Source organism: Arachis stenosperma, chromosome 10 (genome assembly GCF_014773155.1).
Source record: "Arachis stenosperma cultivar V10309 chromosome 10, arast.V10309.gnm1.PFL2, whole genome shotgun sequence".
In the NCBI taxonomy this organism is placed as follows: domain Eukaryota; kingdom Viridiplantae; phylum Streptophyta; class Magnoliopsida; order Fabales; family Fabaceae; genus Arachis; species Arachis stenosperma.
This window is the reverse complement of record NC_080386.1, coordinates 119,770,503-119,793,160: the sequence shown is the minus strand read 5'-3', so window position 1 is coordinate 119,793,160 and position 22,658 is coordinate 119,770,503. Positions and strand designations below refer to the sequence as shown.

The window sequence follows — 22,658 nt, the reverse complement described above, 5'->3', positions numbered from 1 at the left end:
AATAAAATACAAAAAAAAACTGGAATAGTAACTAATATTTTATATTCATGATAATTTTAATTACTTTTTATGAAAAATATGTAAAACATATAAAAATAAAAATACATCATATATGTATGATTAATGTAATATCCAATTTCTAATATCTGTAAATTAATTTTAAATAATCATATTAATTCAAAGAGTATACCTAAAAAAAGGATTTAGTATTCTTTAGTTAACTGGCAGGGATTTAATCCTGATTTTAAACATGAAAAAATTCTTAAGTTTCAATTTTCAAATCAACTGTCCCATTTATTAAAAAAAAAATAGTAAAAATGCGAAAATATTTAATCACTACATGATTCAAGTGAAGGGTGGCGTGTTAAAACATTGCTTAACAAAAAGTAAAAGTAACGATGACCATATCCATCTGTCTGCCTTCAAGGAAAGATGTCGCCTCGCACAGTCGCACTCTCCAGTCTCCGGCCTTCGCACAACGCGACAAAAACCAAGGACACTTTCGTCTTTTCTATCTCACTCATTCGCCAATTGCCTGTACCATGGACTTCTGGACTTGTCGCTTTCTGACACCAAACAAAAAGCACAATAATATTACAAAAATTATTTACTATATTTGATTATTTATTTATATTTATATATTAATTTACATATTTTTAATCATCCGAATAATTAAATACATTATAATAAAATAATTAAATATAGAATAAATTTATAACTAAATTTATTTATAGAAATATAATATAAAATATAAAATATAAAATATATTGTATATTGAAAAGTAAATTTATAAAAATTTGAGTAACTTTAAGTCTTTAACATTCGCTTAGACTGAAAAACAAAAAAACGTAGCCACCTTCCTCTGCAAGTTGCTGACACCAGTGCGAAAAGTTGCAGAAAAACAGAACCATTAACTCGGCGCCACATGGTTCCAATTTTAACACACAGCACCACCATCATCGCCACTTTACCAAGCTAACTCGCTTTGCATTGGTCTTCACTATTTTTATTATATACAAGAAAAGATTAAAAAAAAAAAAGAATCTTAGTGCTTCTTTTTGACTGAAATTTCGAAACATCGAAACTCCGTTAGACACGCCCTTTCTCCTTCACAAGGTGGTGCTCCTTCGTTGAATCAGAATTTGGTTAAGCCTTCGCCTCAATAGCACTCTAGGTATAATTTTCTGCTTTATTTTTCTTTTGATTATTGAATCGTTCTCGTTTTTTTGTTGCTTTTAATTTTTAACGCGCCTTAAATCTGCGCCAGTTCTTTGGCAACATTTTTCAATTCATGCTATGCTGTTGCAGCGTCTCTCTGCTTTACCGTTTTCATAGCAGTGGAACAGTAGCTTTTTAGTTGTTTGTTATTGAAACTTGTGTATCGAATAAACCTTTCTGATCCTTTGGCTTCAGTTCTTCTCCAAGATCACACTCTGTTTTGGAGGGAGTGCTTTTTTTTTTTTTTTCAAGAATCATACTTGAAGTGATAGCTGATAATCAATAATAATTTAGTCAACAATGTCAAATTATATTATTTAACAATCGTCAATTATCAACTTGCAACGAAGATAACCACGGTTTTTTTTTTCAAGAGAGGAAGGACAGGGTAATTTTTTTATTATTTTAATTTGTGACTCAAAAATAAAGAAATATAAAATAGTAGATATTATTTCTGCTTTTGTTTATATACAAGTGTTACTTTGACATCAAAGTGAATATTATTGAGGATGAACTTAGTGTGGTGTAAAAATGAAGGAGAATGATTTTTTTTTCATATACGATTATATATATATTGTGATTGAAAACAGGGAAGACTTTTCGTAATTCATCTAATTTTTAGTTCAAGAATACATGCCTTTTTGTAATTGTCTTTACGGTCTTTAACTTTTGAAGGATGATTTGGAAAGGAAGGCAATATCAAACATGAGAGTGGCAAATGGCAATATTGCTTCCCTCACTATTCACTATTGATGTCTACTTGTTTTGGGAAGCTTTTTTTTTCTCTCCTAAAAAATTGTTTAACCCTTTAAATTCAAAATAAAGCAAACAGATTGTTTTCTCTAACCTTTAAAAGTCCTTAATTTTTTTGAAGGAAAAAAAAGACTTGTAGAGCCTTTGAGATTGTCCTTCATAGGGTGGTTATGCGAATGTTTGGTAAACTTGACATATGAAAGGGAATTGCGAATTGCTCATATATCACTATATCAGCATATCTGTTGTTCTTGCTTTTTACACTGGTCTGATGAGTTTTTAAACCTCCCAATCATGCTTCATCAGATGGATGATGAAACTTTTGTTCTCTGCATTTTTTTTCCTTATTATTCAGTTCTCTGCTTGTTACTTGTTAAGCTTGTAGTGTTGCTGAGTTAAGTAAATAGGTCTGTTTGATGAACTCTGCTTCTGGATACACTATTAGCTACTGAGCTGTACAAGATAACAAATCAAGATTGCAAGAATGAATACTGATCTTATGTGTATATAAAGAAATATTCTGGTTTCCTCAAATTAAGACATCACTATATGCTTTGGCCCACTCAGCTCCTTGATTGTATGAGTAATTTTGTTTGAAAGTTGGGTAGGGACAAAGTCAATAAGATCCGGTCATCATTCAAATTTTATTTTTATTTTTGTCTCTTTCCTGAACTTGATTGGCCTTACATGGTTGTCACTTTCCTACTAAAATTCTCTTAGACTACTCTACCGAGTCTACCCTTTGCACTTCATCAAGCTGAGGTGTCATGTTCAAATGAGTTGCACAATTCTAACTTTAAGTTCTGGTCGGGTTCATTGACATTCCCATTCTGATGTGATTGTATCCTCTATTCTGGTTGTAAAATTTTTAATTTTAGAATTTTACTCTGCATAGTTGTTGTTTGTTGTTATTTTCTTTTTCATTTTTTTTATTTATACATTTCAAGTGAAAGTTACTATACCCAAATAAACTGACCTACTATGATCTCTACTTGAAATACAGTTCAAAAGGGCTTCATCTTCAGCATTTTTGACATGCCTACAAGCCAACTGATGACCATGCTTGTGTTTCTCATAATACTTGTGCACATAGCCTTGGTGTCCTCATTGAATCTTCGACCAGGATATTACTCAGAGACATGTCCAGAAGCTGAATTTATAGTCCGAGATGTCATGAAGAGGGCCCTCATGAGGGAGCCGAGAAGTGTTGCCTCTGTTATGCGCTTCCAGTTCCATGATTGCTTTGTCAATGTGTGTTACAACTAATATCTAAATTCAAAAATAGTGTTGATTAAATACCCCAGATTGATATTTATTTATTTGCATTTTCTGATTTGAGGAATTGAAATTGTGAAGGGGTGTGATGGCTCCATGTTGCTTGATGATACACCAACCATGCTAGGGGAGAAACTGTCCCTGTCAAATATTAATTCGCTTAGATCCTATGAAGTTGTTGATGAAATCAAGGAGGCTCTTGAGAAGGCATGTCCTGGTGTTGTTTCTTGTGCTGATATCATAATCATGGCATCAAGAGATGCTGTAGCACTGGTTAGTATTCATCTCTATCTTTCAAGTTTTTCCTTTTCCATTGCAAAGCTTACACACACACACACACCAATGGAAAGTTTCTAATATAGTCAAGTAGAGGAGCTATTCTTCCTCCTATATGGCAACTATGATTTCTTCTGACAAGGAAGCTTGCAAAGCTTATACAATTAGAATATTGATTTGACTTGGATCATATTGATAAGAAATTAAGAATGCTACATCACCTGAATATGGTTATGTTCTGTTTAAAAAATTAACAGTTTTTGTATTCTTGTTTATCTTAGGTCAGTGCTTTTCTGGTTTTGCATTTTCATACTGAAAATTATATTGACCACGACAAATACAGTCATACACTCTTTGTATTGGATATTATTGTCGCACCAGTAATTTTTTAACAACTTACACGTATTCTTTTTGTTTGTTTAAAAAATCATTTGAATACATAATTAATTAATAACAATTGTATTTTATGTAAGAGTATTTGTTGTATACATAATATTTATTTTTAAATACTATTCCAATAGTATTATTGAGGTTGGAAAATCCTTTTCTTTAACACTTAAGTGACTTTTCCTGTATGAAGTTGTTTAGGTCTTCTCTTTCCTTCTTTGGCTATGTGCACGCATCAATATACGGAATAAATTATTTTTAATAGTTTTGACTTTTTATCCATTATTGCATGTCATGAATGTAAAATTGTTCATAATACGCCAAAATAAGGGAAAAGTAATTGTCCCACTTTAGAATACGACGAAGATAATATTTAGTTAGGGTAAAGTACTATTTGGGCCTAATTTCTGTTTTTGTTTCTAAAGTTTAAAGTGTCTTATTTGAATTCAAAAATTTTTTATTTAGTTTTAATGTAGTCATGCCGTAAAGTTAATGTTAAATAATTAACGAAATTCAGTTTTCAGATATGAAAAACTTATATAACCAACTTTTCGGTTGTTGAGGGAAGTTTCTTGCGGTAGAGATGAGGATGGCTTTGTTCTCGTCGCCACCAGCAAACTTTCCCACAGAAAGCGAGTTCTCGACAGTGTTCTCTATGTGCTTGAACCAAGGCCAATGGCTCGTGGTGATGCATCCGTTGCTGATCCTGTGTCTCTCGAGTTTGTACCTTTTATTCAGGAAAGAACATTAAGGTCTAGTGAAGTAGTGAGGTTAATCATTTAACATTGACTTCGCAGTAGGACTACATTGAAGCTAAATGACATTTTTTGGATTCAAATAGAACACTTTAAACTTTATGAATCAAAATAGAATTAAATTCAAACTTAAGGACCAATTTAGTACTTTACCCTATTTAGTTATTTAGACAAGTGACACTCATTTCAGGACTTGAGGTACGCTTTATTTATTGTAAGAGTAACCTTCATTGTCAAATTACAGAACAAAAGCTTCATCTAACTAAGTTCATGTATAAAACATAACTGAGAAAATAAGCTATATTTACGTTTAGATTTATTAAATGAATCAAAGAATATTTCGTTAAATAATATAAAGTTAGATAGATTTCTTTGTTATTTCATTATAGGCTCATGGTATTTATAGAAAGGTAGCTCAGTAGCTGGATAGCCTTTTGGTTCAATTCTATGTAAATATATTGAATGATGATTGTACTAAATTTTGTAAGCTACGAAATACTATTGAATGAAGACATTATTAGATTCATTGTTAAGAATTGAGATCATATATCATTGTTAGGTTTTGTTCTTTTTCTCATTTTATTTATTTTCTTACATCTGTTGCAGACCGGAGGACCCGACTGGGAGGTGAGGTTGGGAAGATTGGACAGCCTGACTGCAAGTCAAGAAGATGCAGACAACATCATGCCAAGCCCAAGAGCCAACGCAACCACTCTCATTGACCTTTTTCACAGATTCAACCTCTCTATCAAGGACCTTGTGGCACTCTCAGGATCACACTCCATCGGCGAAGGTCGATGTTTTTCAATCATGTTTCGGCTCTACAATCAATCTGGAACTGGAAAGCCTGATCCTGCTATCAACCCCATATTCAGGGAAGAACTATACAAGCGATGCCCCCTTGATGTCGATCAGAACACGACTGTGGAACTTGATTCAACACCAAGGTTGTTTGATAATCAATATTTCAAGGATTTGGTTGCTGGGAGGGGGTTCCTCAACTCTGATGAAACACTCTTCACTTTCCCCCTGACGAAAAAGTTTGTGAAATTGTATAGCAAGGGTCAAGATGAGTTCTTTAGAGATTTTGTCGAAGGGATGCTGAAGATGGGTGACTTGCAGTCCGGCCAGCCTGGTGAGATTAGGAGGAACTGCAGGGTGGTTAACTCAGTCGCGGATCACCTGGTGGTTGGGCTGCAAAATAGGATGGAGAGTAACCATAAATCAATATAGCTGATGCTTTTCTTTTTAAAAGAACATTTAAATAAGAGTGAGTGTGAAAAATGCATATGTGAGTGCAGAGTGCAGACTAATGTCTTCACCATATGTGTCAAGCAAATTTTGCAATGGCACAAACTGAAAGGCATAATTGCTGCTTTTAGTATACAATCGAAATATGCTAGTTTTCCGTAATATATTTGTAGCTTCATGCAATATTTTGAACCTAACAAGTGGCACGACTTCAATGATAGTAACAAAAATCATTAGCATGTATTACAGGAAACTTTATACATTCAAGCTGAAAAGGAGAACAGCCAGGACATGTGGGAAAAAGGAAATCAGGCTTTTAAATATTCTCCTTCACCTTGGATATGGAATTTCTAATGGAGGAAGGAGCTGTTCCAATAGGAGCTAGAACTAGTTAACTAATTTTATGGGGTCTTACAATCAGTTAAGAGAGAGAGAATCGAGTTATATGAAAATTTGATTAAAAAAAAAAAAACGTTTATACTACTAATTCTTTTGTGTAGATTTTACAGGCATAAACACTTCTAGGGGATATAACAAGCTATAGTTCTATTAGTTCTATTTGGAGAGGTGTCATTGAGTCATTCCACTAAGAATTGAGTTATTTGCTTGGTTTGTCTTGTTTGGCAGGGTTAATGCAAAAAAAAGATTGGATAGATTAGGTGTTATTTTTCAGAATGATGTTTGTGTATTATGTAAAACAGATATTGAGAATCTTTTCATTTATTCTTTGGCTATGAATTTATTTAGCAGGTGTGATGTGCTTGGATGTTTGCTTCTGATAGTTTATAGACTATCCCAGGTACTCTTAAACAATACTTTGTGTGTTGAACAGAAGCGCCTGAAAGGAAGGAAGAGCGGATGAGATGGTTGATTGGTTTTTTTTTGCTGTCATTTAGAATGTTTGGATAGAAAGGAATAAGAGGGTATTCAAGAGCAAAGACTAGGAAGTTATCAACAAGTTGGTAAAAAACTACCAAGAGTGGTATGGTGTTAACCCCCTATAGGATATTACTATGGGTTAAGGTATCAATATGGTTCTGTCTAGTTTCTTTTTTTATTGGTCTTTATGCTCCATGCTCCACCACATTGTGTTGAGGTCCTTGTTAAAAAAAAAAGCATGTAAACTACTGCTTTGGGTTTAGTGTGAACATCGCAAAATATGGGAAATGCGTGTTTTATAGAGGAAAAACGGGTGAAGGATGAAACTTTTGATTACACTAAACTATGATTAGCCTACGCAGACACTTCTATTATAAAAAGATTCATTAATTTCCATGAAATTTAGATAATATATGACACTTGACACGCTTACTTTCTAAAATTTAGATGTCACATCAACCTCCTTTATGGTTATCACACTGACCTATGTGAGGGGTGTGAGAAAACACAACAACCCATAAAGTGTCATGTGTATCATCTTCTAACTAAATGAGATTGAGGTAACAGAAAACTGCAAATGATGGAAGGTCATATTAATTACTAAGGTGCATTACTAAATAGCACAAACAATTGACAACCACACTGTATACAATCATCATCATTTTAATTGGGGAATGAAAGAAATCGTCATCGTTCTAAATCTAATTATCCTCACCTTCCACGAGATTATTGCAGTCAGTACAATAGCATCAACAAATGCATTGATGTTGGAGTCGCCATCATCTTATTACGGCATGCTATATGTCAACATCTCCATGAGCTCATTATCACCACCACAAGCATCAACAAACATTTACTACAAGGAAATACATACATGACCATTGTCACAGACCCAAGAGTAGAGTCAATCATAGAGAATATACTTTTGTTTTTCCTTGGTGATTGTTAGTGGGAATCCTTAGCTTGTTCCACAAACTAACTCAATTCTAGCGGCAATTCAGTGAAAAGAGTTTGAAATGAAACTGTAAATTTACAAGGTTACTTCTCTTCCAGGGTTGTATTATTATGCTAACCTACCGAGCAATATAAGCATATAATAATGCTAGAAATCCTACCTCATTTTAAGGAAAACCACAGTTAAAGCCTTAAAGGTCTCTGTGCGGAAGGAATGCCATTCTTCTATGCCCAGTCTTTAAGAGCATCATCTCTGCCCAAAGTAGCAGCCTCATTCAAATTACACATCCCAGTCCTCCTTCCATTGCTTCCTTCTTGGTACACAACACGCTTTATAGCCACATTCAGCAACAATTTCTTATTTCCTTTTTCCAATTTTCACCTTGGTTGACAGCTCTTGAAATGCCGATTACTCTTCCAAGTCCAACCCCTGGACTGTCAAATGTATGCTCTGCTAATTTCTTACCAGTAATCTTAATATATGGTAAATTGATAATTAATCAATGAGCAAATTTAGTGAGTGGGTGTGAGTAATTCTATTCAATAAAACCTAGAGAATAAAAAAACCATCCAACAACAAAATCTGTGTCCAGACGTGGAATAAAATATGCATAATAATCCTTACTAGGAGACGAGTTTCATCCATGTTTGCTTAACGTAACACATAAAAATCATTATTTTCCAGATACATTCTGATCTAAGATATAGCCTTTACTAAGTAGCAATGGTACAACTCTGGAGAGACAATATAAAAGAATCCAAAATCTGAAAGCTATGATCAACACTGTGTTTAAGAGTTAATGCTACTAAGTTTTGGTACAAGATCCCCCCCCCCCCCCTTTTTTTTTTCCAAATAATGAATGATACAATGCGGTGATATAATGAAAATAAAATCCCCGCAAACAAATAATAAAGCATATAAGCCATTCAATCCTCCTTCTCCTCATCATTATCATAATGATAATCAAAGTAACAACGATTCAGTCCAGGCCTAAAACCTCAATCAAAAATCCTCTCCCCTGTTGAGAACAGCAAAAATATCAAGGAACTAAACACGCACAACAAACCAGGAATGAAGAAGACAGCCTTCCAGCTCTCAGGACTTGACAGATCAGCATCTGCAACCTTCGCAGCCTCGAGAAGCTTGCCAGTCAAGTCAACTCCAACAATGCCAGCCAGCGTGCCAGCAGTGTTGGAAACTCCCATCACAATGCCAGCATACCTCGGTGCAATATCCATATGGTTCACAGCAAACCCCGCCCTCCCCAACGCCAAGAACCCAAGCGCCACGGAGGAACAGAACACAGCACCACCAGAAGTTCTAAAACTCGGAATCACAGCCAAAGCGAGCGACGCCACCACAAACCCCATAGTATTCAAGAATTTCCTTGTCCTGGTAACTGACATAATCCTCCTAGTAATCAGATAATCCGCGACAACGCCTCCGATATTGGAGAACAAGAACATGTTCAAATAAGGCATCATCTTTGATGAACCCATATCATGGAGGCTAAGCTGAAGCCCTAATTCGAAGTAAGTAGGAAGCCAATTCATCAACACATACAAAGCATAATGAAATGTGAAATTGTTAACAACAATAGCCCAAACAGGCAAATTCGTCATGATTTTCACCCAAGGGATCGTAACGGTCTTCGGCGCAGGTTTTCGCGCGTCAATTTTCTTGTTCGTCGGAAGCAGCTGTTCGCCGGCACCGGAAGCGGTGGCTTTAGGATCGGACGAGTATTTGAACCAAAGCAAAGACCAAACCGCGCCGAGAGCAGCTTCGGCAACGAAAACAGATTGCGGACCCTTGAATTTAACGAGGCTCGGGAGGAGTAGCATACCTAAAGCTGCACCAAGGTACATGCCTGAGGTAGTTAGAGAAACGGATCTGGATCTCTCATGAGGTGGGACCCACTGCGCAAGAACGGTGTGGATTGAAGGGAATATAAACCCTTGCGCGACGCCGACGAGTAACCGTGCGACGACGAGAACGGTTACGCGGTTTGGATCTAAGGGGACGAGGAAGCAGGTGAGGGACCAGAGGAGGAACGATAGGAGGAGGACGCGGCGGCCGCCGATCTTCTGTGCGGCGTAGCCGCCGGGGACCTGGGAGCAGGCGTAGCCGTAGTAGAAGGTGGAGAGGATGGAGCCTTTGGAGGATTGTGTGACGGCGGCGGCGTCGGCGGCGACGGTGTAGGCGATGGAGAAGCCAACGCGTTCGATGTAGCAGACGGAGGTGCAGATGAATGTGAGGAAGACGATGAGGTAGCGGACGGGGATGAAGAGGAAGGGCTTTTTGGTCATTTTCGTTGGTGGTAGTGGTGGTGGTGATGGTGATGGTGGTGCTTGGTGAAACGACGTCGTCGTTTGAGCATAATATTGTGCATTGACTGAGGGAGCTGAGAAAAGAAGAGAAGCTGAAGTGAGGTTGGTTGTTGGTGGTGCTGGTGACGGTTAAGGAGTGATGGGGAAGGTAAAACGGCAGCACATGACTGCCGTTTTGGGTGGGTAGTAGTGAGTACTGACAAAGACGGGAAATGAATAAAGAAGTTGAAATCTAAATCTCACAGAATATGTGACCAGCCTGGCAACTGCCTATAATTCGGGTTAGTTTTATTTCTCTTTAATGGGAGTGATTGAACGGTTCGCAAGATAAACTTTTTTTTAAAGTTAGGAAAATATTAATTTATTTCCTTTTGAATTTGTGTTATACTTATAATATTCTTGATAATTTTATCTTTTTTATTTATGATATTTTGTTTTTTAAATGCACTGGGTTCAGGATGAACATGGCAATTCGGATCATGGCACCCCCACCGCCCCCCCCCCCCCCCCCCCCCCTTCCCTCCCTTCCCTTTCTCTTCCCCGTCTTCTCCCCCTCTTAGGTAGCTCTAGCTCATCATAGTCATTAGTATGCCGTGTTGAATATTCAACACAAGCCAAAGCAAATGCAACTTTGACTTTGGATGAAAAAATGATAGAAGTTTTTGAGGAAATTTTTTATTGTCAAATATTTTATAAAATAGGTAACGTAGATGATAAATAAATAATATAAAATGAATTTAATTTTAATGTATTATCTATATAAGACCATTTATATAGAGAACGTAATCAAGGATAAGATAAAAAATAAAAAAATGGACTCTTCTACCTCAATTTGATTTCTTGGTGCAACAGTTAAGAAAATCACTTTATCTCACCTAAGTTTTTTAAAGAAATTCAAAGAAATTTTCATTCATCAAAATTAAGAAAAAAGTGACTACCAGGTTTTAGAGGATTTTTATATCTTTTAAATTTAGAATTCTAACTCATAAGTTCACTAGAATAAAAAAAAATGGCCAAATCATAACTAGACCTAAAACAAACAAAACAACAAAATAAAATAAACATAAAATAAATTTTAAGAAAGTGATGCATTTTTAATTCATCTTGACTAATGAGAGTCTTCAATGCATCTTGTAAATAGTAAGACGTTTGACTTTTGATAATCATTAATCATTGTCTTACCCAATTCTTGATGGATCTCCTGAACAAATAATTTAGCCATATTTGCAAAACCTTTTTTTTATTTTCTTAGTTGTTGCTCTTGTAATTGGACCAATTGGCATATATCGTTCTCAATTTGTCCCATAGGACTCGTATCATTCCCTTCCTCCTGAAAAAGATTCGTCTTCGAATCTGCATCCAAATCAAAAGGACATAGGTCAGAGACATTAAAAGTAGCTGATACATTATACTCACATGAAAAGTCAATCTTTTAAGCATTGTTATTGATCATTTCGAGCACCTGAAACGGACCATCACTCCTAGGGTCTAACTTGAATTTTCTTTGAGTAGGAAATCTCTCCTTTCTCAAATGAACCTATATCCAGTTACCAGGTTCAAAGATAAGTTGTCTTCGACCTTTATTCACTCGTTGAGCTGTCAATTTATTTTTCTTTTCAAGCAACTCACGTGTTTTTAAGTGCATTACTTTAACCTTTTCAGCTTTACCTTCTACATCCAAGCTAACAAGATCACTCAAAAGCAAAGGTAATAAGTCCAAAACAGTTAAAAGATTAAAATTATACACAAGTTCAAAAGGAGAAAAACCAGTAGAAGAAAGAATGGTTCTATTATAAACAAACTCAATAAAAGGTAAACAATCTTTTCAAGTTTTCAAATTCTTACCAATAACAACATGTAATAAGGTCCCTAATGTTCTATTTACTACTTCACTTTGACCATCAGTATGAGGTTGACAAGTAGTAGAGTATAATAATTGTGCCTAATTTATCCCATAAATCTTTATAAAAATGACTCAAAAATTTTACGTCACGATCGTAAATAGTAGTTTGGAGAACACCATGCAATATACTTAGTACAAAATTTTTTAACATTTCTATGCATGTGTGGCCAGTAAAAATGTTCAAATAACACATTTAATGTCTTATGTACACCAAAATGACCCATCAAATCTCCATCATGTGATTCCAGAACAAGTAAGTCCCTCATAGAACAAGCAGGCACACAAAGTCTATTACCACAAAACAGAAAACCTTCATGTCTATAAATTTGTTAAATGCACTATGTTCACAAGAGACATAAATAACAGAAAAGTCAGAATCAATTGCATACAACTACTTTAAAAACTCAAATCCTAACAACTTAGAAGTAAGTGTAGTAATCAAAACATACATCCGAGATAAAGCATCAGCAATGACATTCTCTTTACCTAGTTTAAAGGCAATCACATATGGAAATGTTTCAATGAATTCCACCCATTTAGCATGTCTTTTATCAAGTTTATCTTGTCTTTTTAAGTGCTTCAAAGATTCATGATCTGTGTGAATCACAAACTCCTTAGGTAAAAGGTAGTGTTGTCAAACCTCCAAAATCTGAACCAAAACATATAATTCTTTGTCGTATGTTAAATATTTACGCTAAGCTAAATTCAACTTTTCACTGAAGAAGGCAATGGCTCGTTTTTCCTACATCAAAACAGCACCTATACCAATTCCAGAAGCATCACATTCAATATCAAAAGTTTTATCAAAGTTAGGTAAAACAAGAATAGGAGCAGAATACAAACAATCTTTTAGGGTATGAAATGCAATTTCTTGTTTCTTTTCCCATTTAAATCCAACATCTTTTTTGATAACCACTGTAAAAGGTGCAGCAATGGTAAATTTTTTTTTTACAAATCTCCTGTAACACCCAGCTAACCCATGAAAACTTCTTACCTCAGAAGCATTCTGAGGCATGGGCCATTCACGAATAGCTTTTACCTTTTCCTCATCAACCTTAATTCAAATCGCACTCACAACAAAACCAAGAAATATAACTCGATTAATACAAAAAGTGCACTTTTGAAGATTGGCATATAATTTTTGTTTTCGAAGCACTTCCAAAACAGCTGAAACATATGACAAGTAGTCATCCAAACAAGTGCTATAAATGAGAATATCATTGAAATAAACAACAACAAATTTATCCAAAAATTCTTGCAAAACATGGTTCATTAGATGCATAAAAGTACTAGGTGTATTAGTTAGCCCAAAAAGCATTACTAACCACTCATATAACCCATGTTTTGTTTTAAATGCAGTCTACCATTCATCCCCTAGTTTCATTCTAAATTGATGATACCCACTTTTCAAATCAATTTTAGTGAATATACATACACCATGTAACTCATCAAGCATGTCATCTAACCTAGGGATAGGATAACAATACTTTACCATAATCTTATTGACTGCATGGCAATCCACACACATTCGTAAAGTACCATTCTTCTTTGGAACTAACAAACTGGTACAGCACATGGACTCATACTCTCCCTGATGTGACCTTTGGCTAATAACTCCTTGATGTGAGAATTATCTTCAGTTAGGAATTTCACAAAAATAAATCCGTTGCAAGTATAGTTCCAAACCAACAAATAATCCTCAATCAAAGTTTAATTTGTTTTGTCACAAGTACAAACCCCAATAAAAATAAATCGAGAGTATTTAAATCTCGGGTCGTCTCACAAGGAATTGCAATGAAATACTCAATTATTGGCTATGAAGGAACAAGGGGTTTGATTTGGTAATTGACAAGAAAAGTAAATAACAAGAAAGTAAATGACAATTAACTAATAAAGAAAAGGAAAAGAACTCTTGACTAAGGCATGGAAAGTGAGATCACCAACCTTGTCTAACAACCATATGTTGACAATTATGAGGGACCAACCCATCAAGTCTACTTCTATGCTTGAAGTAAGTCAAATAGACTTGATCAACATCAACCCATAAGTCCCAACCTAGCTACTAATTGACTTAGTAGTAGGCTAGTGTTAATGGGTATCAAATTGGCCACTAAGGATTCTCAAATTACCAATTCAATTAGACCTAATGACTCAAGGTCACCCAATTTTCTTAGCCTAGGCCAAGAGTATAAAAAACTACTCTATAACTAGTGAAAACATTTTATCAAATGCCTAGAGTGCAATAAAAATAAACATCACAATTTGCAAGAATTAATAGAAGTTATAACTAACCCAAGCAAGAAATCAACTTTTTAACTATTGTCAGAGACTTGAATCTCAACCCTTGATAATGACAGATGATCAACAAGATAGTAAGACAACCGCTCGAAAAGAATAGGATGCAATCATATTATAATCAACGACACAATTACCCTCAACAAAATGTGCGCTGGCTTTCCTATGCATCCAGTTCAAACAGCTTGATTAATCCAAATTTGTTATGAAGAACTAAATTCCACAAGAAAATAAGGCATTTTTTGATAAACAAGTATTAAAATGTGCACCGCTGACATACAATGATTCTTTTGCAACAAAGATGTGTGAATAACTCCCAAGGATTTTACGTGAATTCGACCTTTTTATAGTGGCAGCAAAATCAAAGCTTCCACCCTCTCTTTCACCTGCTCCTCTACTCTTCATGGCGAACTATTGCTTCTCATGTAACAGGATGAGTCATGAAGTAGAACTTGGTTTTCTTCTCAAACTCGGAATTCACTGTTGTGCCAACGTTACAACCTTGGGAAGAATCATGATGGAGTTTTTGACCGCCGCTGACTCCCGGTCCATAAGTCACATCTACAGGGCTTCCAACGCCGACACAACCTTTTCTGATCTTGGGTACCAAATTTCTACTTACACATGTACACTTCCACTCTAAAGATTCCTACTTTCAGTGTCGATCTACACACCAGGCAGCATTGTCAACCATAGATACCCACTCAGGATAATGGAGCAGTTGCATGTTCCAAATGCATAGAGAAAAAAATAAATAAAATATCCCATATTGAGTCAGTAATGAAGGAAGAATGAAAAATATTGTTGGTAAAAACAACGAAACATTTTTTCCTAACTTATATCCTTGCAAGGGAATGCAACATTAGCCAATTTAAATACAATCCATCAGGTTTACTATAGGCGACAAAAATACCATACAAAAATAGGTTGGAATATAGTTTCTATCGATACCAAAAACCCCGTTAAATTGGATTAAATATACCAAACGGCAGAGACAAGGATGATGCACCCGCAGTCTCTGCTAACATACCAACCCCCAATGCACCTTCTCAATATGATGATGACAACACCAACCATGGTGGATTGGAAACCGCAAATTCGCCATCATCAAAGAAAAGAGGAGGGAACGACAAAGTGCCATAGCTCGTGAGTTTCCTGCCATCAAATCTTGTCACAAACAATCAAAATTCCAATCCGCTTGTCTTCCTGAATCCACCGCTGCCTCGTCAAGATCGAACAACTCCTCTCCACCGGTCAACTCTCCAACATCGTCAGTGTCTGATGCATGAGCATCTTTAGTTACTTTTTTTAATTATTTTTTTAATAAATATAATGATTTTCTTATTTTAATTGAGATTCTTGGGTTTTAATCAATGTTTCTAGGAGTTGTTTTGTGCTTTGATATGTTTAGAAAGTTATTAAAAGATTTCAAGCAAGAATAAAAGAGGAGAAGGACAACCAAAGAAGCCTCTGGGAGAACCAAGGAAGGTATCATGCAAAAGGAAGTAACCATCTAGGGAACCAAGAATTTAAGACAAATGCAAAAAGAATTTGTGGATACTGTCATCCTAACCTCTTTATACTCGAGTGAGCATAACTTGAGCTACAAAGGTCCCATTAAAGAGGTTTTAGCGGTGTTAGAAAGACAACTTTTAGAGCGTTTCAACAATATAAAATTGTCTATAGTAGACGTTCATTTTTGGGCTGCGAACGACCCTCATCTTTGAGCTTGAAAATTTAGCACCAAGAAGCCCAGCATGGGATTGGGACGTAAGCCACACCCTCTACACACCCTTCATGCAGCAAAACACCCCCTAGAAGTGTTCTATGAAGGCGTAGGACTTCCCCACATCCCTAGCCATTCCTGCCACACATAAAACATGTCCAAAATACCTCCAAACACGCTCCTACACACCATGCAACACTGTAAACTCCATACAAGTATGGTGTACCACATCCCTCCACACCCATGTATGCCTTGCCACAATTGTCTCACTACCTTCACTCTCTTTTCATCACTAACGTGGGACGTCCCCCACGCCATTCTTCACTCTCTTCACCAACATAGGACATGGGTCACACCCACTCCACACCCAAACTTCTAGGCACGAAGACGTCCAACGTGCCTCATGCACAAGCCTTCATCCTTCACCAACGTAGGACGTTGCCCACGCCACCTCTATGTATGAAGCTCCACATCCCACGTTGAAGACCCACATACCACGTTGGGCCAAAGGCCAGTAGCCCCATCTTCCTCTCCGTGCAAAGACGTCGCACGTGGCCTTCCTTATGTCACACGTTGGGCCAAAGGCCAGTAGCCCCATCCTCCATGCTTGCGAAGATGCCGCACGTGGCCTTCGCACGTCCCACGTTGGGCCAAGCTCCATCAGCCTTAACCTCAAAGTCCTCGAGCACATGGGACGTTGCACATGCCAGGGACACGCTAAGCCTCCAAGTCCTCGAAGAAGTAGGATATAACCCATGCCCACTTGCATGCCAAGCCTCTAATATTTAGGGGCACGGGACATTCCTCACTTGACCCACATCTTTGAGTACAACACCAACCCCTGGAAAGTGCGTATCAAGAAGGCTAAAAGTCAATTCTCAAACACAAGACTTAAGTGCAAGCTCATGATTTTAATAAAGCAACACATCAAGTTCTGAATTTCAGTTACAAGAAAGATCACTAGTTAATTAAGAGTCATTAGAAAAGATTTGATTAGAATTTGATTTGATTCTATTTTGATTTAGTTTGAATTTGAATTTTTGGTTTTGGTTTTAGGTTTTAAATAAGAACTTTGTCCACGAATAGGGACAACATGGACTACACACCATACTTTAGAATTTTATTTTCATCCCACCATAAGCAACTAATCTCCTTTGTTAAGGTTAGGAGCTTTGTTTATCTTTTTATGGATTATTAATCTAAGTGTTTTACTTTATTTGAGGTTTATGATTTGATTTATTTCATGGTTGATTTTTCGTTCTTCATCCCTAAAGATTTGAAATTGTTGGAAAACATTCTAACTCCATTTTGGATTATAAATATTGGTTTGAAGAAGTAATATTGGAATTAGCTTGAAAACTTTTTCTCGTGACTTTTTGATTTAATTAGAAATAGTGTTTCAAAGAGTGTGCAACACTTTATGATTTTCAATTGCTCTAGTTTGAATAAGTTTCAATTGTTTAAGACTAGCTTGGATAAGTGACATATAATTCAACCTAAGGGCTACTCTTGAATCTTATTTGAAACTAAATCAGATTTGTGCTTCACCTCTTTTCTTAAATAATTGATAAGGAATTAGCAATTAATTAGGTTAAAGAGGAATTGAATTGCCAAGGAATTGGAATTTGATTATCTATGATTTATCGTGATTGATCTCTGCATGCCTCAAATAAATGAACACAAGGATTGTTTTTCCAAGGAGTGAATATCTTCGAAACCTTAACACTCTCATAATCATTGTTTTTATTCACGTTTAATTGAATTTGCCTTTGTTTTCACGTTTAATTCCTTCACTCCTCTGTTTCAGTTTGTCTAATTAGAATTAGTCAATCATTGTATCTTAGTCCTTTAATCCTCGTGGGAATGATAACACACTCACCGTGGTATTACTTGATACGATTCTGTGAACTTGCCGAGTTATGGTTTTGCAAAATTTTGCATCAGTGTCCCCACCTCCAAGCACACCAAGGAGCAGGCACGCTTGCTTGAAATCCCATCCCTCTCTCTCTCCACGACAACAATTCCCGCCTCGATCTTGCCATCGACGGCACTGACGAAGTCGACCCCAACCTCCACCTTGTAAGAGACCGCAGTGATGCTCTTCTCCACGAAAAGATGGTGGAAGCCACCTCTGGCAAGTTCCTGGTGGTAATCGATGACACAAAGCTCATGTCAAGGACCTGTGTTAGCGGCCTCGCGATACTGGTAGAGACGGTATAGTTCTGCTAGAAGAATAATCTGGTTCAGCTTCAAAAATTGTTAAGAAGGTTGCAACGCTAATCTGAGATTGGATGAGAGTGGAAAATTATACATCATCGATAATTCAAATTAGATTATTGATTTGTACTTTAAGACTCCCAATCAAATCAGAGTAGTGAACAACATCGAAAATTCTCAGGGCACATCTTTTGTTGGTTGCTCACAAATTGCATCACTGCCAATGAATATAGAAAAAAATAATCCTATTGTAGAATTTGATGTTGTTTGCACACCAATAAAGATGGATGTCATCCAGAAAGAAACCCACCATAACCAAAACAAAGGAGAAGAAAACACCATCCTACGGTCATTGTAGAAAGCAAACCGAAACAAACTCAAAAACCAACGGAAGAAAAGAATGTTCAATTAAAAGAAAAATCAATTGGCAAGAGAAAATATGTGAGAAAGAAAGGATGGGTAAATAAGACCCCTACTACTCCAACAGAAGAAATAACTGGTCTGATTAAAGACTTAACGACAGAATCTACAAAAAGTCATGTAAAAGGACTTCGTTTGACAAATTTGCTAGCACAGAAAATACAATCATACAACCAAGTACAGTGAAATTGGAGACAACATAAATGTAAGTCTTCCTTGCAGTATAGTCACTTATATGAAAAAGGCATCAAAGTCATTACCAAAAGAGGCACAGGTCCCAAAGTAATATTTATCACTCTTACATTCTATTATATATTTTTCTAGTGAGTATATACAGAAAAATATGCCACGAAAAAGGTACTTCCTCCTCTACCAATCCAAAGCAATAATAAAGGATGTCGGATAGATTGCTACAAGTACCATTGAATCTAAGACCACACTACAAATGAGTGCTATAATTTGAAAATGTGATTGCAAAACTAGCTAGAGAAAGCCAGTTGGATAGATACATTGCTACAATGACACTAGACCGCAAAAGATGTTAGGAGTGCAAAGACAGAGAAAGATCACTAAAGTCTATAAGAACTCTGAATCGGCTTGTCCACGTTATCACAAGAGGACTTGCAGAAGCCAGAACAATTAAAGTCTCCTCGGGAAAGAGTGAAGACGACTTGTTATCCAACTTAACACAAGTATTCCAAACAATAAAGCAGCATATAATAAGACTAGATCCCACAAAGTGCACCTTCGCATAAAAGCAAGAAAATTCTTGGGGTTCATTCTCACTCAAAGGGAGCATTGAAGCTAACCCGACCTGCTCGAAAGGAGGTTCAATAATTAAATGGTAGACTTATAGCTCTAGCTTTGTTCTACTACGAAAGAGGCACGACTTCACATGGACCCAGGAATGTGAATAAGTCTTCCAAGAATTTGTAAAATTCTTGTCTCAGCCTCCAATTCTTACCGGACTGAAGAGCTCGTTCTATATTTAGTTGTGGCTGACAAAGCAGTAGCCTCTGCATTATTCAAAGAAGACGACGCCAGACAAAAGCTCGTCTACTTCACCAATAAGGTACTACAAGGAGCTAAGCTCAATTATAAGAAAATTGAGCAAGTTGCATATGCTTTGGTCCTGGCATCTCGGAGATTATGATCCCCAATTTCAAGCTCATACCATTAGAGCCCGAACTAATCAACTCATGAAGCATATCCTCCAAAAAAAAGTGAATATTACATGATAGATGCTACAGCGGGCTGTGGAGCTGTCCGAGTTCGACTTAAAGTTTGAAACTCAGACAACCATCAAGTCATAATACTTGGCCGACTTCCTTGCAGAATATACTGGAGAGCGAAATGGGAGCTCCACAACTTTAACCTATATGAAGACAGATCATCAAAAAAAGCTGGTAGTGAGACAGGGATCATCCTCGAGAATGAAAAAGGAAAGGTCAGGCATATAACCTGAGAGCAGAATGGTCGAGCTGATGTCCTCTCCAAGCTAGCTAGTAGCTAGTATAAAGCATGGGATAATAATAAAATCATGATCCAAAAAACACTATAGTCACCTTCAATATCAAAAGAAGTCAACAAGACGGACATCCTCACAATCTAGGGATGGATGACTCCAAGCGTTGAATATATCGAGTTCGACATCCTTCCTCAAAGAGTAAAGGAAGGCAAGGAGATTAATGAAAGACGCTCAGCACTACATCTTAGTTTGTAATATTCTCTATAAAAAAGGGATCTCAATTTCTTTATCAAAGTGTGTCCCAACTTTGAATACAAGAGGTTCTAGATGAAACCCACAATGAAATTTGTGGAATTCATCTAGGGGCAGGTCACCAGCAAAAAGGTGTTACGAGCTGACTTCTACTGACCATCTTTTTAGAGCTCACACAAATGCAATAAGCATGTGGAATGACTCAAACTAACACTGAAGAATCTTTCTTTTGACATGCATATATCAAAGAAGCCATGATTCTCATCAACATAAATAAAGAAAAACTAAGGGCAACATTCTGCAATGAAGTCAGAGCATAAAAGAAGAACTCGACCTCCTTCTAGAAATCTGATAGTAAACTCAGATAAATTCTACAACAAAATTGGTAACATTCAAGTTCAAAAAGAAGTGCTCGACCTCTTTCCAAAAATCTGAGAGCAAACTTGGATAAGAAAAGAGGTTTTGAGATAAAGGATGGATACGAGGTACGACAAGATTCGTCACTAAAGACCTCATCCTGATAAGAAATAATATCGGGTTACAGAGACCGGGCGAAGAAAAGCTGACAGCAAACTGGAAAGGACCTTGAGGTCTTAGGAAAAGGCTACTACAAAATGTCCGACCTCATGGGTGACAAACTGCCTAGGTCGCAACACGTCTCCAACATAAGGAGATACTACAATTTCTTATGAAAATTGATTTTCTACAATAAAAATGCACCAATTTAAGATCGAAAAAATGCGAAAATTATTTTCCAACTTGATTGGTTGGCAAGACAAAGCGACGAAGTCCAAATTGGTGTAAGTTACATACACGAATTGGAAAAAAACACATCGAAAAAATCTCGGGCCAAAAGGGTTGAAAGAGTTGTGCTTAGAACAAGTCACAAAAGTAACTTAATTAAATACACCCCTCGAAACATAAATACGATTTAACAACTCAACTTGCCGAGTAGCAAATAAGTCGTACAATATTCCAATCCCACGAGCTCATCTCTACAACTTCCAAAATGAACGACTTAGTCGTATAAATTGGGACAACTTCACAAGTTGCCCAAAGAAACTTGTTCCAGTATCCACAATAACATGAGGACAATTCAATTTAAATGAGTTGTGAATATTTTCAACGAATTTGTGTCAAGTATCAACCTGAAAGAAAAACTTTCAAAGTGATTTGTATAAAAATCACTAAAGCAAAGTTGAAACAACTCGATATAAAATGAGTTGCAAAAAATCAAAAGGATAAAAGCAAAAATGACAAGAAAAACAATCCTTTAACCAAACGACTCATACAGAAACGAGTTGGAAAGGAATGGAAGGATGGTAGGAGCGTTTCAAACAAAATCAAAACGTAAAAATAATCCTCCAATTAAAACAGCTCGAGTAAAAACGAGTTGTATCATACACAAGGATGACAACCTTGCAAAAACTAGAAAGGAGAGGGAATAAACATATAATCCCTTCAACTAAGGCGCCAATTTATTCTCGACAAAGCGCGAAAATCACAAGTCGACCTTTTTAATGGCTACTCGGATAAAGCGACGAGGTTCAAATTGGTGTCCAGTGGTTATAATACGGCTTGGGATTTAAAACAACTCAAACTCATGAGTTGAACAAAATCGAGTAAAAAATAACCATATGATTTAAGCGATTTGTATTAAAACAAATCGCGCAAAACAACTTAATATATAACGAGTTGTGCTTAAAAAAAAAGGCTTGTATAAAAACAAGTCATCTATAAAAAAAACTCGGGATGAACGAGTTGAACAAATCATTGAAAGGTTTCATTCAATAATCCTATCCGCTTGATTGCTCGAATCCGACTTCATAAAGCTCGACCTCGAGCAGGGGCACAATGGATAAAGCAACAAAGTTTGATGGCTATAAAGATGATCTGATATTTTAAAAGAACTCAAAGTAAACAAGTTGTACTTAAAACAAGTTGTGAAGTCTTAAAAAGAATCCGAACTAAACGAATTTCATGAAATCCGATCAAGAATAATCATGTCTCAAAATAAGCTATTTGTACTAAAAACAAATTCGTGCTACAAAACTACAACCTTCAAAACAACTCAGTATAAAACAAGTTGTACAAAATCAAAACAAATTTCAGAATGGTGAATGGTGATTTGTATTAAAACAAGTCACGCATCCTTAAAACAACTCGAACTGAACGAGTTGTACAAAAACGTTACAACATTCAAATTACTTTGAGTCAACCGACCTTCTTGGCTTCAGAACTCAAACTACTAAATGACTTATCCAAGCTCAACATTTCAACTTGGTCATCTAATTGCTCGAG

At 36.3% G+C, this 22,658-nt stretch overlaps 2 protein-coding genes across 3 annotated transcripts; one reads left to right on the top strand and one right to left on the bottom strand.

The window, feature by feature from the left end:
• The first annotated feature begins 834 nt into the window (after positions 1-834).
• Positions 835-6,298, top strand: LOC130954569 (peroxidase 17). 2 transcript variants are annotated; one of them, XM_057881329.1, is made up of 4 exons: positions 835-1,174; positions 2,975-3,222; positions 3,328-3,519; positions 5,271-6,282. In XM_057881329.1, exons 2-4 carry the CDS (start codon positions 3,007-3,009, stop codon positions 5,895-5,897), a joined length of 1,035 nt encoding a protein of 344 aa, XP_057737312.1. In that variant the 5' UTR covers positions 835-1,174; positions 2,975-3,006; the 3' UTR covers positions 5,898-6,282. The 2 variants fall into 2 exon arrangements, with proteins under 2 accessions (XP_057737312.1, XP_057737313.1); XM_057881330.1 differs by lacking the exon at positions 835-1,174 and having other exon boundaries at positions 5,271-6,298.
• Positions 6,299-8,339: 2,041 nt separating this feature from the next.
• Positions 8,340-10,478, bottom strand: LOC130954568 (probable anion transporter 5). Its single transcript, XM_057881328.1, has one exon. It carries the CDS (start codon positions 10,053-10,055, stop codon positions 8,748-8,750), a length of 1,308 nt encoding a protein of 435 aa, XP_057737311.1. The 5' UTR covers positions 10,056-10,478; the 3' UTR covers positions 8,340-8,747.
• Between the last annotated feature and the right edge of the window lie 12,180 nt (positions 10,479-22,658).

Coding starts and splice junctions, on each gene's coding strand:
- LOC130954569 (XM_057881330.1), top strand. CDS start 3,007: ATGCCTACAAGCCAACTGATGACCATGCTTGTGTTTCTCATAATACTT. Junction 3,223..3,327: donor TCCATGATTGCTTTGTCAAT/GTGTGTTACAAC, acceptor GAAATTGTGAAG/GGGTGTGATGGCTCCATGTT. Junction 3,520..5,270: donor CAAGAGATGCTGTAGCACTG/GTTAGTATTCAT, acceptor CATCTGTTGCAG/ACCGGAGGACCCGACTGGGA.
- LOC130954568 (XM_057881328.1), bottom strand. CDS start 10,055: ATGACCAAAAAGCCCTTCCTCTTCATCCCCGTCCGCTACCTCATCGTC.